The sequence below is a fragment of the Musca vetustissima genome, unplaced genomic scaffold, assembly GCF_032173495.1.
Source record: "Musca vetustissima isolate MV318-11 ecotype Yass unplaced genomic scaffold, APGP_CSIRO_Mvet_v1 utg54033, whole genome shotgun sequence".
Taxonomy (NCBI): Eukaryota; Metazoa; Arthropoda; class Insecta; order Diptera; family Muscidae; genus Musca; species Musca vetustissima.
Genome location: NW_026877083.1, coordinates 143,742 through 159,068, shown reverse-complemented (window position 1 = coordinate 159,068; position 15,327 = coordinate 143,742). Strand labels below are relative to the sequence as shown.

Sequence of the window (15,327 nt, the reverse complement as noted above, 5' to 3'; positions counted from 1 at the left end):
AAATGTTTTTTTGTGATTAACTGCGATAAAGAGAAGAAATATTAAAATTACTGTTAATTGGTTGAAGATATAATCAAATTATAGTACGTATGTGGGTGTGTGTATCGTCTAAGTCTAACAATGTTCAAATAAGATATTCAAACATTTTTCACCATTCCTATTAATTGGTGTGATAATTAAATTCAAATACAGAGAGAGAGAGAGTTATGGAGAGGAAAAGAAAGAGACAATACTATTTTTTTAACCCCAAAAAGAGCGCATTTTAAAAAACAGAAATTGAGTATAAAGGACTTTGAAGGACTTTTTAATGAATATTTTTTCGAAGGCTTACCCAGGCGTGGATTTTTTAAAGAATAATTTCTCCAAGTCCCAACAAAAGGTGGGTTTTTTTAAACGAGCACATTATCCAAGTCCTACCCAGGCGTGGATTTTTTTAAGAATAATTTTTCCAAGGCTTACCCAGGCGTGGATTTTTAAAGAATAATTTTTCCAAGGCTTACCCAGGCGTGGATTTTTAAAGAATAATTTTTCCAAGGCTTACCCAGGCGTGGATTTTTAAAGAATAATTTTTCCTCCATGGATTAACCAGGCTTGGAGTTTTTAAAGAATAATTTCTCCAAGGCCCAACAAAAGGTGGGTTTTTTTTAACGAGCACATTATCCAAGTCCTACCCAGGCGTGGATTTTTTTAAGAATAATTTTTCGAAGGCTTACCCAGGCGTGGATTTTTTAAAGAATAAATTCTCCAAGTCTTAACCAGGCGTGGATTTTTTAAAGAATAAATTCTCCAAGGCTTAACCAGGCGTGGATTTTTAAAAGAATAAATTCTCCACGGCTTAACCAGGCTTGGATTTTTTAAAGAATAAATTCTCCAAGTCTTAACCAGGCGTGGATTTTTTAAAGAATAAATTCTCCAAGGCTTAACCAGGCTTGGATTTTTTGAAGAATAAATTATCCAAGGCTTATCCAGGCTTGATTTTTAAAAGAATAAATTCTCCTCGGCTTAACCAGGCGTGGATTTTTTAAAGAATAAATTCTTCAAGGCTTAACCAGGCTTGGATTTTTTGAAGAATAAATTCTCCAAGGCATATCCAGGCTTGGATTTTTTGAAGAATAAATTCTCCAAGGCATATCCAGGCTTGGATTTTTTAAAGAATAAATTCTCAAAGGCTTAACCAGGCTTGGATTTTTTGAAGAATAAATTCTCCAAGGCATATCCAGGCTTGGATTTTTTAAAGAATAAATTCTCAAAGGCTTAACCAGGAATTTTTCCAAGGCTTACCCAAGCGTGGATTTTTTAAAGAATAATTTTTCCAAGGCTTACTCAGGCGTGGATTTTTTAAAGAATAATTTTTCCAAGGCTTACTCAGGCGTGGATTTTTTAAAGAATAATTTTTCCAAGGCTTACTCAGGCGTGGATTTTTTAAAGAATAATTTTTCCAAGGCTTACTCAGGCGTGGATTTTTTAAAGAATAATTTTTCAAGGACTTACAAGGCTTACTCAGGCGTGGATTTTTTAAAGAATAATTTTTCCAAGGCTTACTCAGGCGTGGATTTTTTAAAGAATAATTTTTCCAAGGCTTACTCAGGCGTGGATTTTTTAAAGAATAATTTTTCCAAGGCTTACTCAGGCGTGGATTTTTTAAAGAATAATTTTTCCAAGGCTTACTCAGGCGTGGATTTTTTAAAGAATAATTTTTCCAAGGCTTACTCAGGCGTGGATTTTTTAAAGAATAATTTTTCCAAGGCTTACTCAGGCGTGGATTTTTTAAAGAATAATTTTTCCAAGGCTTACTCAGGCGTGGATTTTTTAAAGAATAATTTTTACAAGGCTTACTCAGGCGTGGATTTTTTAAAGAATATTTTTTCCTTAGGCTTACTCAGGCGTGGATTTTTTAAAGAATAATTTTTCCAAGGCTGGATTTTTTAAAGAATAATTTTTCCAGGCGTGGATTTTTTAAAGAATAATTTTTCCAAGGCTTACTCAGGCGTGGATTTTTTTTAAAGAATATTTTTTCAAGGAGTAGATTTTTTTAAATAATATATTCAAATGGTCTTTAGAAGGCATAGATTTTTTAAAGAATAATTTTTTCAAGGCTTACTCAGGCGTGGATTTTTTAAAGAATATTTTTTCAAGGCTTACTCAGGCGTGGATTTTTTAAAGAATATTTTTTCAAGGCTTACTCAGGCGTGGATTTTTTAAAGAATATTTTTTCAAGGCTTACTCAGGCGTGGATTTTTTAAAGAATATTTTTTCAAGGCTTACTCAGGCGTGGATTTTTTAAAGAATATTTTTTCAAGGCTTACTCAGGCGTGGATTTTTTAAAGAATATTTTTTCAAGGCTTACTCAGGCGTGGATTTTTTAAAGAATATTTTTTCAAGGCTTACTCAGGCGTGGATTTTTTAAAGAATATTTTTTCAAGGCTTTTAAGAGGCGTGGATTTTTTAAAGAATATTTTTTCAAGGCTTACTCAGGCGTGGATTTTTTAAAGAATATTTTTTCAAGGCTTACTCAGGCGTGGATTTTTTAAAGAATATTTTTTCAAGGCTTACTCAGGCGTGGATTTTTTAAAGAATATTTTTTCAAGGCTTACTCAGGCGTGGATTTTTTAAAGAATATTTTTTCAAGGCTTACTCAGGCGTGGATTTTTTAAAGAATATTTTTTCAAGGCTTACTCAGGCGTGGATTTTTTAAAGAATATTTTTTCAAGGCTTACTCAGGCGTGGATTTTTTAAAGAATATTTTTTCAAGGCTTACTCAGGCGTGGATTTTTTAAAGAATATTTTTTCAAGGCTTACTCAGGCGTGGATTTTTTAAAGAATATTTTTTCAAGGCTTACTCAGGCGTGGATTTTTTAAAGAATAATTTTTCAAGGCTTACTCAGGCGTGGATTTTTTAAAGAATATTTTTTCAAGGCTTACTCAGGCGTGGATTTTTTAAAGAATATTTCTTTTATATATACGGAAATAATCAATGTCCAAAATAAAAAAAAAAACATTCTTTAACACATGACAAATATTTGTTATATTTCGATAATTAGTACCACTAGATTTTGGTTTAAAATGTGGTTTACCCCAGTATTTACTAGTTATCTCTTATTTGCGTAAGAAATTTATTTTATTAATTTTGTTTTCTTTCTTTCAATATTATATAGTAAATTAAAATTGCATAGAAAGAATTCATAATTAATGTTGACTGATGACGTCATTGAATTTACGTACCTTGAAAACGCTATCAGTACATAAATAAATATTTTTTGGACGGCTGACTATATCAAATAAATTTTATATTTAATCGCAAATTCCAACTAATGATAGTCGGTAGATTGAAACCTTCAAAAAATAGACAAGATAAATATAATTTAAGAAAAAGAATAGAATTCGTGGCAAATAATTATATTACATTGTTAGACCTGATTATAGACACCCATATTACTTTCAGATTCTCAATTCGATTTTTTGAATAATATGACCAATCTTGGTAGGCATTTAATGCCAACAATTTCATTTTTGGATTATTGATCATGACTCAATCATAGCCTACATTACTTATAAAGCAATTAACAACTTGGCAAGGTACACAGTACCAGCTAAGACCAGGATTGGGAAATAATAATTCAAACACTAAAATCCACGCCATAGGTTAGGTTGAGTTTGGGGATGAGCAGTAACTTGGCAACTCCCCTAAGAAGTCTTACTAATCCTTGAAAAAAAATATTCTTTAAAATATCCACGCTTGGGTAAGCCTTGCAAAAAATATTCATTAAAAAATCCACTTCCTTGGAAAAAATATATTTTTTACTATAATTCGAAATTCCCATCTCTGGTTCTGGATCACTTAGAGGTGCTACGTCAAAATCCAAACAATGTGTCCGCTATTAACAAATCATTCATATTGTCAGGTTTTATCATGACGTTTTATTAAAACGTTAAGTGAAATATCACGTCCCATCTTCATTTTTGTTTTCGAGGGTCAGGAGGGCGGGTACATAGGTACTTTTGCAGCGTGTCTTTTCAAATGAGAAATCAAAATACTGAGAGAGCAGAGAGCAATACTATTGCAAATTGCCACCCAGCTGATAAAGAACAAACAAATGGATAGAAGTTCGGGACAGACACCTGTTGTTCAAATGAAAATCGATGGCGGATTTTTTTCTTCTTATTAACAAATAAAACTTGGCAGATTGGGGATTTATTTTTGTTTTCGTATCGAAGAATTCTCTTCTTACTCACTTGGGGAGTTTTGATATTGTTGACACTCTTTGGAGTGTTGTTTTTTATTTATTGATAAGATATCAGAACAATCGGGAGTGAGCGAACACATCGGTTGGGGGAAATCAGAATTGAGTATTGCCTAATAAATTCATAACTTTTTGGGTAATTGAATGTTAAAGTTTTGACTAGACAATACAAGGCGGGCCTTGGTAACGGTTTTGACGCGCAAATGCTGAACTTTTGCATTCGAAGTGATTGAGAATTAAGCGATAATTATTTACCCACACACACACTTACATACATTACTGAAAATTCCAAAACTATTACAAAATGAATACAATTGAAGAATCTTCCGAAATTTCCGAATTTCAAGATGAAAAAATCGATGGCAATACCATTTCGAAAATAAAAACTAAAATTAGTACCAAATCTACCACCAGTACTTCCAGCTCCACATCGAACGGTGATTCCTCGAACACACCAACTGTAGTGAATGGTCACAGTGCAACCACACCAACATCTCCGCCACCACAGGCACCTCCAACAACACCTTCGGCAAGTAATGGTTTCACCTCCGCCATACCTGAGGATAATTTAGAAGATTTAAAAATCATTGGCCATTTGAAAAATATTGAAAAACTCAATGAAAAGCGTCGGGTTTTCCTAAGCAATACCATAACCTCGGAATATTCAAGTGATGAGAAAACTGAATCCACCACCAAGCAGATCAACAAAGAAACTGCTGCTGCTGCGTCTTCCTTCAAGGGGCCTGAAGAAAACGGCAATGATACTGCCGCTAACAACTACAATGCCAAACGAGTTCTGGTACGTGAACAACACATTGATAGCCTATCCGATATTGAGCAACATACCGAACGGACAACAGGTCCAGCCAACGGCATTTCTCCGAAATATGCCACACTGCCTATGAAGGCACCGAGAACTCCGAATACACCACCGCCCAAGCCGCCTATGCTCAGTCGTACACGTAGCATTGGTATTGGTGACAGTCATTCAATGAGTTCTCCACCACCCATAGCCACCATACCAGAATTTCCCATATCCCCAACTGCCTATGAAACCAACAACAATGCCACCACACCAACAGCTGCCCAGGATGCCACTACCACTCCAACCAGCCCAACCTATTCCATTACCACCACGCAACAGCGCATGCAACCGACCGAAAGTCAAATTGTAACCGCCACCACAATTGCCGAACCCCTAAAGGTAACCTGCATACAATTGGATCCCGAGGAAAATGCCACTGTCGTCTTGCGTTCCAATGCCACTGTGGATGTCAACAATGGCATTGCAGCCGGTTTTGCCCAAGAGGCCTCCACCAAAGATATTCCAGCAAAACATTATGAACGGCTAATAGAAGAATTGAAATGTCCCGGCTGTGCCTTGCCCATGAAATCGCCCATCTACTTGTGTAAAACCGGCCACAGTATTTGTGAACAGTGTACAAGGATTTTACTAATGTGCCCACTGTGCAAGGTAAGTAACAAGCAAAGTGCCTATAGATTTATGTTTATTGTCTGTTGATAGTCTGTGGGCTGTGGTGATAGTTGTCGGACTTTTATAACTTGCGGCTTATTTATCAATTTCAGTTTGTTTTTTTTACGATACGATGAAGGTTATTGTCGACCGAAAATGAAAATCGACTATGAGACCTTTACACAATTTGATAAACGTCGAAAGTGGAACACGTAATATTAGGCAAGTTGATAGGTAGATAAACACATACATATGTATATTGAAGGGATATTGATAGAGGAAAAAAGAAAAGCCAAAATATGATGTTCACAGATCGGAATTTGTTATGCCCTCAAACATAAGATGTACATTAGGAATACCCAAAATCGGAAGGGTGCTCTTTTTTATATGGGGAAAATGTAAAAGAATTGACTTTGATATTTCATTCTCTGAGAAAACGAATTACCACATTAGACCGGAAGGTAGGGCTGGAGCCTTCTATATAACGAAAATTGTACAGGATATTTACATCAGTTATTTTAAGGCGCATTTAAACTAATGCTTTTATCGCGATTGTAACGACAAGATTCCTCCTGTTGCTGGGATATGCTCGCGGGGGTAGGGTCCATCACAGAAAATTTATAATAAAGGGACCGAGATTAAAAACATGTAGTTTTAGCTTTTAAATTCAGATGCTTCGCTTTATTTACTCTTAAATTTATACATGTATCTCATATACTTAAATTATTAAAGTCTGCAACGTCTGCTGCTACTGCTCCGGCACGGATTTACAGGAACTCAGGTTTGTTGGATTTACAGGAACTCAGGTTTGCTGGTTCTGGCGATCCTTTCTATGAAGGCCCACGACGGCTTTCCTAACACTTTCTTTCTATAAATGCCCACGACGGCTCTTTATTCCGGTTTCACTTAAAATTACTTTTTGTTATATCGAGTTTTTCTTAAAATCACTTTTTCCTATTTAAAGGCCCACGACGGCTCTTTATTGCGCGTTGGTTAATCAGCGAACACACTGTCAAGGTTAACTGGAACATGTTTACATCTTCATTAGAATTCACTTTTTCGCTGGTTGTGGATTAGAGGATTTGTGACCAGAATTAACATGACTTATACGCTATGGAATTGACATTTGAAATCGAGGGGATTTAGTAGTCTAAACGCCTTGACTGTGTGTAGTAGTTGTCTGTCACCATACGTTCTTCTCGGAACTTCCTCGTTTGTAGCGTAGGAAGTATCTTCAAGATTCATCGATATATCCAAATATCTTACTTACTTAGCTGGCTTGTTACAGAACGGTTGTTCCATAAGCTGAGCATAAAAAACATTTCCAGGCGCGTCGGCTCTTCCAATTTGAAAGACCATATTTCGAAATGTTCTCTTCCATTTGATCATTCCATCGGATTCGATGATCATTCCTTCTGCGTGAACCATCACTTTGCTCGCTTTTATATACCTTTTGAGTGGGGGAATCCTCATCTGCAGCTCGATCCGTCTGACTATATCGATGTCCGAGAAAAGATGGTACAACTCATGGCTCATTTGACGCCGATATTCACCATCGACCCGTAAATCTTTCGGAGAAATTTTCTCTTAAACACCCAAGAACTGTCTCATCTCCTTGCGCAAGTACCCATGCTTCAGATCCATATAACAGCACGGGTAGTATCAGCGTCTTTTAGTGTGAGTTTGGTCTGGCGGGAGGTGGCCTTGCTTTTGACTTGCTTACTTAGACCATAACAGCATCTGTTGGCCAACACTATTCTCCTCCGAATTTCAAAACTGATGTCATTAGTTTTCTTATGACGGTTCCGAGGTATATAAAATCTTTGACTACCTCGAAGCTGTAGTTCTCAAGTTCCAAATTTGGTCCGAGTCTACTGGACGTCTTGTGCGTTGATACCATTATATTGGTCTTTTCGCAACTTACTGCCAGTCCCACTTTGGCAGACTCCTTCACAATTTGTTCAAAAGTATTTGTTACCAATGTTCGACCCATTTTGTCGATGTAATCGGCATAGGCGAATAACATATGTTGTTTGGTGTATAGAGTGCCATTTCTGATCACATTTGCATCTCGTATGACCTTTCCCGGCAGGATGTTAAAAAGGTCACACGACAAACTGTCACCTTGTCTGAATCCTCGGTCGGTATTGAAGGACTCCGAGAGGTCCTTTCCTAATTTAATTGCTGACATTGTACCAGTTAAGGTTATCTTGCATAGCCGTATTAATTTTGCAGGAATGCCGAACGCAGATATGGCTTTAAACCCTCTGAACGGATAGTGCTATCTAATGCGGATTTATAGTCGACGAATAGGTGGAATGTGTCTATGTGTTCTTCGTGGGTCTTTTACAGGATTTGGGGCAGAGTGAACATCTGGACAATGGTGGATTTGCCAGGCCTGAAGCCGCATTGGTATGGTCCAATAATATCATTGACATTTGGTTTCAGTCGTTCACACAGCAAGCTGGATAGCACTTTATATGCGATGGGAAGGAGACTTATTCCTCAACAGTTGGCAAATATCGCATTGTCTCCTTTTTTGTGCACGGGACACAGGATACTGAGATTCCAATCATTGGGCATGCATTGCTCTAGCCAAATTGTACTAATCAGCTAGTGAATGCTCCTTTCTAGTATATGACATGCTCCTTACTAGATCTGAATAGTTCGTCTGGTAACACATCAGCACTTGCTGCTTTATTATTCTTCAGCCGATTAATTGCTATTCTGACCTCATCTTGGCTAGGTGGTATACACTCTATACCATTATCTAGTATTGGTTCTGGTATATCTTCTACACCGCCATTATTTGATACCAGAAGCTTTTCAAAATGCTCCTTCCATATCCTCAACACGCTGACTGTATTTGTCACCAGGTTTCCTTCTTCATCTCTACAGAAGAATCTGCCTGCACCAAAGCCTTCGGTTTGGTGTTTTGGTAGAATTTCCGGACTTCATTCCGACTCCTGTATATCATGTCTATTTTTGGGAAAATTCCATTTTCTGCTTATATTTTGCGATTCAATATTTTAACGTATTTTTATATAACTTCTTTTTCGCCATAAACTTAATGTAGACAACAAATATAATATATATGTAGGCACGTGTATGTGTTTGTTGTTATTTAACTTTCCAATGATAAGATGTTTAAATAAATATTAGTCAATGATTAATACAAATATTTATTTATAGACAAATGCTATGGTGGTATATCAAAATTGGCGTTGTACGTAAGCAGTAATGTTTTGATTGATTTGTGTTCGTTTTATAATTCGGGACGTATTTGAGAATCCTCTGCTTCAGGGTTTTTAATATACAGTAGTATCTCGATTCTTGCACGTAACGAAAACCAGGTTCGGTGTACGTTTCGAGGTTGCCGCAGGAACCGACTTATTATTTTCCATACAATTTTACGCACATATCTGTTTCGCTTTCAAGCATTATGTTTAATATTTCAATTCAAAAAAAAAAAAAAAAAAATAAGTACACATTTTACGTGGAACTGAAAAAATTTAATATTTTTTTGTTTGTTTTGTGCACCAAAGCACCACACTGCTTCTGAGTCTCTGGAGCATCATAATATCCTCTAAGGATGATATAGTCCCCTCCGGTGAAGCTTTTATTTTGCTGTGTACCACGTCGACGGTGTCTTCATCAGCATCGTCGGTTATGTCATCATCGGTGTCCTCTTCATTTTGTGCTGTGTGTGCCAAATTAAATTCAACGATCCATTCCTCAATTTCGAAATAGGAAATTTGCTGCAACGCCATTTGAGTAGGATTCTTGAATGAACGTGGATTTGACGATTTTCCAATAACTATCCATGATTTCCAACAGCATTCGTACAAGGAAGAAAAGTTATTCCTTTTTTCCCCACATATTTTGAGTCTCCGGATTCCATGTATTTTTTGAAGTTTACAACCCAACCATTGCTATCTTGGAAGTTACTCGAATTTTCCTTGATTTTGACATGCAGTAATTTGGCCTTTAGCTTGAGCACATCAGATGTGATTGGCAAGTTCTTCGCTCGATGATTTCCAAACCATTTGAACAAGGCTCTTTCCATTGTTGGAAACTCCGAACGTTTAAGTGCCTTTCTTTTACCGGTGCCAGATTCAGAATGTGCGACGAACTTTTTTATGGTGTGTTAATTTTTCTTAACACGAGTTATTGTTGATCTATGCACGTTAAAACTTTTGGCTACGGAGTTAATGGAAAATCCAGCTCTTAATTTCTTTAGAATGTCAGCTTTGTCTTTAATTGTAAGCAACGTAAACTTTTTCTTTGTCATTATGAAACCGCACCGCGCAAAGTCAGCTTAAAAGTGATTCAAAGTACTACTTTTCATAAGCAGCATAAAACTGCGGGATATCTCCGAATTTAGTCTAAGAAAATGTCGCAAGTACATTTTCACATGACGAAAGTACAGAGTACGTAATTGAAAAAAAAATGCTTTGTGGCAAGAATCGAGGTGTGCAATAAGAATAATTCTACCCAAACCATGATCTATATTTCTGCATTTTATGAATGCAATTCATAAAATCTTAAAATATTGGTTTCTTGCCAAAGAGTAATCACATACAATCTTAAACATTTGGAATTGATATATTTGACATTTATATCGAAATAATTTGGAAACTACATATGCGAATTCTATAATACAACTGTAGAGGTCTGAAATAAAGAAACTATGTATTGCTAAACTAACCAGGACCGTGTGAGTGGCTTTTGATATCAAGTGGAACTGTTGTCGAAGTGAAGGGAATGGAGGAGGTGGTTTTGGTGTTTTTTTTTTTCATTCATGGATTGAATATATTTGTTTTTGTCGAGGGAGAGAGAGAGTGCAAATAGTGGTAAAGTACAGTAGGAACAAAGTTTTGATATTAATGAAATGTTAGCATTTTTGGAAATACAAAGCGAGGAAAAAATAAATTATGAAGGAAATTATGGAAATATTTATTAAAATATTTTTTCTGTGCAGTTTTAAGTACGATCTATAATAGGTATTACTGGTATTTCCTCAACATTTTAAAAACAAAAACCTTGTAATTCAAAGTATTCTACAGATAAGAGAAAAACCACCAATCATTATTTCACATTTATAAACATGCCAAATATTATATTGTGTATAAAATCCTAAAGACATTCTGAAACGTAAATATCGATATTGAAGTAAATAATAAATTAACAGAATGAAGGAAGAAGATTTTGATCAAATTTAAAATCAGCAATGACGCCATAACTACTTGAAGCACCTCCGCCGCTTATCTGAAGACATTTCAAATTTCAGTGTATCCTATCATTTATTTCAATATTTTGATATCGATCAGCGAAAAAGCCAGTCACCAACAGCAGCAGCAACACTACTTAATATTGTTTTAATTTTTATGATTACAAATTCTAAGCAATTTTTTTAATTGACGTCAATAATACTTGGGTATATATGTAGTAGTAGTTTTTTTAGTAGTCTATGTATTTCATTTTGAGAATTTTTATTTTTGGTTATTTAATGGGGGGAACTATTTTAATGATTTTTTTAAGATAGCAACAAACTCCCTAAAATATCGAAATACGGAAACTATCGTTATATGGTGGCTACCCTTAAAAGTGGACCAATATGAACATTTTTGGTAGGGAAATTTTCAACGCAATGAAAGGCATCGTTATATGGTGGCTAACCTTAAAAGTGGACCAATATTGATAATTGTTGGTAGGAATATTTGGTATCCAATAAGAACCCATAATATAAAATTACAGCCAATTTGATTGATAAACGTAGCCAAAATAACGAATATTTGAGGTTAGCGTTATATGGGGGGCTAATCCAAAACATGGACCGATATAGCTTATTTTCAATAACAAAAATCCATTGCTAATAGTATATGCAAAATCTCGAATCTCTATTGTAAATATTAAGAAATCTATCGTGATTTCCGTATAAATCGACATAGATTTTTATTTCGATCAAGACTTTATGGGGTCTCAGAATGTACGAATTTTAATATGGTGGTGAAGCTAAAAACCACACGTAAACAATTTTCTCTTCATCTCCACTTACAACCTGCAATTATATAATTTGTTTGTTTTTTTCCCGACATTTCAGGAAGGCTACACCAACATACGTTCGCTGACCGTTGAAGCTCTCTGCTCGAAGGCCCATTTCAAGTGTTCAAATGCCTCTGGCGGATGTACGGTCCGTTTGCAACATGATCTGCTGTCGTGGCATGAGAAACAATGCATTTACAAACCGATGAAATGTTTTATGGGTCGTGTCTGGGGCAATTGCCAGTGGAATGGACGTGAGGCCTTTTGGAAAGAACATCTGGAGGCTGAACATGCAGAGAAGATTTTCACCAAAGACTCCGTTGATCTTACCTGGAATATGGGTGTAAAACAGAAACCCCTTACCGGTTATTATGTCTTCGAAGTTTTCAATGAAATGTTTAATTTCTATGAAATTTACGATAAGGACCGTATTCTATTTACCATGACCTGTACCTCAACGCAAAAGGAAAAGAAATTACAATTTGCATATGAGGTTACGTTATTCAATGAAGATTTTGAGGCATTGGCGGTGACACAGAAATTCCCCGTACACAGTGAATATGATGCGGATATTTTGGCCGAGGGCACCTGTGTTAGTTTTCCCATCAGTGATTTAACGAAGTTTTTGGATGAGGAGAAGGTAAGGAAATCCCATTACATTTTTTATCAAAAATTCTAATTTGTTCTCATTCTTTTCAGCTCTTACACTACCGTGTCCGCGTTCTGGAGGTCAAAACACCGCGTAAATCCCGCACCTGGCGCAGTGTCAGCCCAAATGGTAAATTACCCATTGATTTCCAACAGACCAATATTCAAGGTGTCAACCTGAAAAATGTACCCTCTGATGTTATAGTCACCCGCCGTTTGGATGACATACCCTATGCCGACACTGAGTCGACCATAAGCGAATCTGTGGGTGGCGGCATTTCATCTGAAGATGAACTGGAGAAATCCAAACGTGAATTCTATGCAAAACTTGAGGCTAAGAAAAAACGAGACAGTGGCTCCGACACTGATCCCGAATTTGAAGCTTTCATAGCCAAAAAGTGGGGCACTCCCCAATTGCATTTCAATCGTAAATATCTTAAGGGAAATGCCACATCCAGCGATGCTTCCTCCTCGGATGATTCCCCCAAATCCCCCAAAATGGCCAATGACGATAAGATATCGATCACAAGTACCAGTTATAAAAAACGTATGTCCAATACCCTGCGCAAAAGTTTCCGTTCGCTGAAAACCGATTTGATTGAAATGAAACCGTTCGGTAAGAAATCATCGCCGGAAAAGAAGTTAATGTAAGCCGAACAGGAACAAGAGGTGGCCAAACACCCAACCCCATTGCGGTTTGTTATACTTAATTATAGGGTTTCCTTTCCTGCCCTCAACCCTAATTCCTTTCTTCCAAAAAAAGAAAACCTAATGCTTCTTCCTAAATATTGTACGTCTATATATGTATGTATTTTAATATATACAAGTATATATATATTGTTATTAATTGTTTATATAATAATATAAGTGAATCAAGATTCAAGCAATAATTATTTCTAAATGTATATTTTTATTTGTTAAAATAATAATAAAAATCCAACAACAACAAATGTATCTAATTTTTATTTTTAAAAATCCCCACCTTGTTAGGCCTTACGAAAAATATTTTTTAAAAATTCCTAAATTTTTAGGCATTACAAAAAATATTCTTAAAAAAATCCACGCCTTGTTGGAACCCACAAAAATATTCTGTAAAAAAATCGCATCTTCTAAGGCCTTACAAAAATATACTTTAAAAAGTCCACGCCTTGTTGGATATGCATATGGTGTTTGTAGTGGCGAAGACTGCAAACCGCAGACGAAGAATTTCCCGAACCAGAACTTCCTTCAGGTCGCACAAGGTTGTTTCTCCAAGACCTCTAGGCCATTTCGAGGCTGCTGAAGAGAGATAACTAATAGAAAAGGGGAGCAAAAAAGGGGAGTGGGAAAAACGTCAAAAATTAATGAGTGATCCAAAAAAGTTTACACAGTTTGGGATGGGAATGGGATCAGGATCACAGATGTATTTTCGCTTCTTTGATGAAGCGATTTAAATTCTTGCATAGCTCTTCCTCAGTGGATTTAAAGATTGTCATAAGATTATTGTGATGGGAAAAAGGGTGGGATAAACGGTTTTTAATTGGCTATATCTTGGGCAAGTAAAAATGCAGTGCTACACGTCTTCAATGCCTCATAAATCGCATTGCCAGGACTCACTGACACCTATACGATGTAGATCGACTTTGCAATAAGAATGTCCTATCATTAGCCTGTTAATTAATTGTGTGTCATCCGGTCCCAAATTGATGTTGTAATGCCACGGTTAAGTATACACATCGACACAAAATTGGAAAAAGTATCTGCCTTTAGACAAGGAAATTGTCTGAAACTCATCATTCCACATGTCCTTTACTCTCCATTCTATCTGTTTAATCGCCTCCTTCGGGGTCATATAAGACACAATTGGTGCATCCAACGCTTGTTTTGCCAGAAAGTCCACAACTTCATTAAATAGAATGCCTTCATGATTCGGAGTCCAAACCACATGACATTTGTACATATTTGCTCTCCTCAACAAATTGTGACATTCAGCAACCAGATAGTTGTCTGTAAATATGACCAAGCCTGTCTGTAAAGATGACCAGATAACCATAACCATCCTCCTCCGCAATTTCAAGCGCCTTTTTAATATAATAAAGTTCGCCGAACATGGCTGAGGATTTAATGTTCAACATGAAGAGAACTTGTCCTTATTGGACACATTGTATACACCACACCCTGTGGTCTCACGTCCAAACAATGCATCAGTGGCAAAAATAGTGAAGCCATTACTATGACTGGATTTAACTCGTGGGTTCTCCGCTACTATATCTCATGGTAGCTCGCCAGCTAGAGCATACCTCACATGAATCGGTGTAACGGTCATTACACCCAACGATCTTTTTATTGATATACGCCGGCGCTTTGGCCGTTGTCGTTCTGCCATTCTCAACTTTCGCTCTTGTAAAAATCTTTTACCAGTTTCGGGTGAAGGCCTCCTCTCACCGTCGTCAAACATTTGAGTAAATTCGCTGTACCCTTTACAATTTGTATTGATTCTTCCCAGGAATTTTAACTTTTTCACCTGTTGTGTCTCTAAATCCTCTATTTTTAGAATAAATCGTTTGATACTATTTTTGGCAAGTATATGGTGTTAGACTTTTCCGTTTTGAAGACCAAGTTTAACTCCCTACATCTTCTTTGAAAAGTCAGAACTTTTCGTTGCAAGTGCAAACTGACAGTATCAAAATCCTTATCTTCATACGCTAAGCGTAAACAAATCATACGCTTATCCTTTGCGTTTGGATAGGGGTCGCATATTGCGATTGTGCCACTTTACAGCTGTCGATTGCGAAATCTCTACCACTGTGTTGTAGTACATTTTCGAGTGTGCCATCCCTATTGTTTTTCCTTGGTCATTTTGTTTTGATTGTAAGACGGCAGCTTTCCACATAATTTTATATCCAAAAATACTAAATTTTTCCATCATTTTTAAGTAAT

The 15,327-nt window shown here is 36.4% G+C and overlaps 2 protein-coding genes across 2 annotated transcripts; both read left to right on the top strand.

The window, feature by feature from the left end:
- Nucleotides 1-4,708: 4,708 nt before the first annotated feature.
- Nucleotides 4,709-5,337, top strand: LOC133321631 (uncharacterized; the record flags this gene model as incomplete). The annotated part of the gene is made up of 2 exons (XM_061530714.1): nucleotides 4,709-4,717; nucleotides 4,750-5,337. Coding segments are annotated over exons 1-2 (597 nt in total), but the record flags the coding sequence as incomplete, so codon positions are not given.
- Nucleotides 5,338-5,347: 10 nt separating this feature from the next.
- Nucleotides 5,348-13,059, top strand: LOC133321627 (E3 ubiquitin-protein ligase Siah2-like). The gene is made up of 3 exons (XM_061530709.1): nucleotides 5,348-5,715; nucleotides 11,819-12,400; nucleotides 12,460-13,059. The coding sequence occupies exons 1-3, from the start codon at nucleotides 5,389-5,391 to the stop codon at nucleotides 13,057-13,059; spliced, it is 1,509 nt and encodes a 502-aa protein (XP_061386693.1). The 5' UTR covers nucleotides 5,348-5,388.
- Nucleotides 13,060-15,327: the final 2,268 nt, after the last annotated feature.

Bases quoted from the DNA above. Each gene is read 5' to 3' on its own strand.
- LOC133321627 (XM_061530709.1), top strand. From the start codon at position 5,389: ATGCAACCGACCGAAAGTCAAATTGTAACCGCCACCACAATTGCCGAA. The intron at 5,716-11,818 runs GTAAGTAACAAG...CCGACATTTCAG, and splicing joins TAATGTGCCCACTGTGCAAG to GAAGGCTACACCAACATACG. The intron at 12,401-12,459 runs GTAAGGAAATCC...CATTCTTTTCAG, and splicing joins AGTTTTTGGATGAGGAGAAG to CTCTTACACTACCGTGTCCG.